Below are 2,681 nucleotides of genomic sequence, written 5' to 3'. Positions count from 1 at the left end.
TGGAAAATTTTCAAATGTATTCAATCTTTGTAGTTATGTACTTTGTATATTGAAGCTTTTTTGTACATTTCGATATCAAAAGACATTACATAAAATAAAATATAAATGTGTATATGTATATATATGTAAAAGACATTATGTAAAAATAAGATATAAATGTATATAATTAAATGTATAAAAATACGTACCACCCAGGTAGCAAACTATAAACGTTATTTATCATCATGTTAACGCCATGCATTAGCTTGTTGCCTGGGATAGAAGATCGAGGACCGCTGATTATAATTGGCGGGGGTGGTGGAGGGTATTTACGGGCTAATTTATTCTAGCCCAATCAAAATTTTATTTGTATTTTAAATTGAATATACTTTGTTTAGAAAAATTTCAAGTTTAGTCAATGACTTGCAAATTGCTAGTATAATCGGTAAAATAAAATAGCTTACATAAAAAATATTGTTTATGCAATATAGTGATTTTGTCATATAATTTTCTATAATTTTGTATTACATAATGTCTTTTTTGTTGTATTATTTTATATGCGTTATATTAAATTATATATTTCTAGCGCATTTTTTAAGTATAAGAAATAAGACTGTTACATTTCTTCAAAAGAAATGTTTGATTTTTTAAAAAGAAATATGACTTAGGGGGATTTTTTATGTTTATTAATGTTTGTCGAAAACTTGCAGGCATTTCTTAAACAACAATTAATTCATGTAATAAACTCAATCTTGAAAGAAATTCTTTTAATATATGTTGTCACTGTCTTAACTGACTAATTCATGATTCTATTAGCCTTTATAACTGAGCTTATTAATATTGAAATAATTTTTTTCTCCGCAGATTCGAGTGATTTATATACATTGTATTTGAGTATTTCTATAATTGCCAAGTTTGAAGAAAAGCATTTATCACTCGATTACTCGCTGGTGACATGTGCATACCTATATGCAAATCAAACGATATGCGAGCTCGAAGTGTTACGTATGTACTAGTCAGAGTAATCAATGTTAAACATTATTTCATTCAAATCTATTTTTTGAAGCAATGGATGCAATGTTATATTTATTCGTAACGTTTTTTATAATTTGACATATAAATCTCGATATATATACTTATCTATATAGCTAATCACGCGAGCTAGTAAAACTTGTTTACTGTAATAACCGAATGCAGCGATCTTTATATTACCTAGTTGTGATTGCATTTTGATAGAAAATGCGAAGATATGCGGATTGCTCTCTGCCTGAACAAGCATCCGAAGCTGAATGATCGCAAAAATGCAGACGCACATAAGATATAACACCTTACCCGCTGCAACGCATTTCGTGAATATAACGATTAAGCCCGCATGCTAACAGTAATTGTTGTCACAAAATACTCAACGTATATTTAGAAATAATTAAGTAAATGCCAATAATTTATTTGTTACATTTTATATAGCTTCCGATAAACGTATTATAATATTACTCTGCACTTTTTCTACTTACTTATTTGTTTCAAACTCTTGTTATATACTTACTTATATTCTAAATACCTTAATTTTTACAAGCAATTGAAGAATTCGGTGCAAAAACCGGTCAGTTCCATTTTTTAAAACTTATTACAGTATTAACACAAAAAACTTCTTTGCCAAGTAAGTATATTATGCGAAATATATATTTTACAAAAATACGTGAAAATATGTGATCACTTTGTTCAGAGCTGTCGGAGTCGCTCATTTGTCATACCAAAAAACGCAGAATGTTCGCATATTAAATCCACTCAAAGTCATTAAAAAAAAATGGAGATGATCGGTTTTGTACTTCAATTTTATTAGTTTGTAATCGAATGTTTATTAAATCGTATGAATATAATAATTATTTATCAAAACAGGTACAGGTACTTCGTATTTCAAGTATAAAAAGCATATAAAATGCAGATAATAAATACAAATGCAAATAACTAAAATTTATTTATTTTATCGAAGATGTCATGATGTGTCTCAATAATATATCTTCCAAGTTCATTTGTAAAATCTCACGAGCGCTATTGTCCTCCAAAACGTCGAATTTCGCGTTTTCATCGATCGTCATTTCCAATTCATATAGAACAGAATTGTAATCAGAGAATATCGAGTTCTGGATCTTTTGGAGTTGATACTGCGATTTAATTAACGTCTGCCTATCAGTCATGATTTTTATCTGTTCGTCAGCCAATTGTTTGCAACACTGGTGTAATTTTTCTTTACACTGCATTTTAGAGTTATCATCGACAAGTTTAAGTACATCCGTAATTTCCTTCAGAGCTTTTTCCATAGCCGTAAAACGTTCAATTTGTTCTACAAAACATTTGGTTAATTCTAGCAGCATGTTGTTATATTGCTTCATATTTTGTACGAATTTCTGACGATTTAAATTGGATGACGTTTCCGTTAAATCATGCAGTTTAACAGGAGCAAGAACCTGTAAAATTTAAAAGTTACTTCAATTTTATTTCTCACAACTTAGTTAATTAAAATATTTGGCAGCTTTTTTAAAAAAAACGTACACATTGCAGCTTCTGTTCGAGTAGAGCGATGGATTCTTTTAAGCTGGCAATTTCCTGATCCTTTACAGAACACATCTCCGAACATTTCAAACTTTCTACAGTTTCTGCGCAACTGTCGCTGTGAAGCTTGCAATTTAACGCCTGTCTCTTAT

The 2,681-nt window shown here is 29.5% G+C and overlaps 1 protein-coding gene across 1 annotated transcript; it reads right to left on the bottom strand.

Moving 5' to 3' along the window:
- Positions 1-1,834: 1,834 nt before the first annotated feature.
- Positions 1,835-2,673, bottom strand: LOC105461629. Its single transcript, XM_011708135.1, has 2 exons — positions 2,530-2,673; positions 1,835-2,444 (listed from the first exon to the last, which is right to left on the bottom strand). Exons 1-2 carry the CDS (start codon positions 2,602-2,604, stop codon positions 1,956-1,958), a joined length of 564 nt encoding a protein of 187 aa, XP_011706437.1. The 5' UTR covers positions 2,605-2,673; the 3' UTR covers positions 1,835-1,955.
- Between the last annotated feature and the right edge of the window lie 8 nt (positions 2,674-2,681).

This window comes from Wasmannia auropunctata, unplaced genomic scaffold (assembly GCF_000956235.1).
Source record: "Wasmannia auropunctata unplaced genomic scaffold, wasmannia.A_1.0 LD282202.1, whole genome shotgun sequence".
In the NCBI taxonomy this organism is placed as follows: Eukaryota; Metazoa; Arthropoda; class Insecta; order Hymenoptera; family Formicidae; genus Wasmannia; species Wasmannia auropunctata.
The sequence above is the reverse complement of the archived record's forward strand: the minus strand, read 5'-3'. Positions and strand labels throughout refer to the sequence as shown.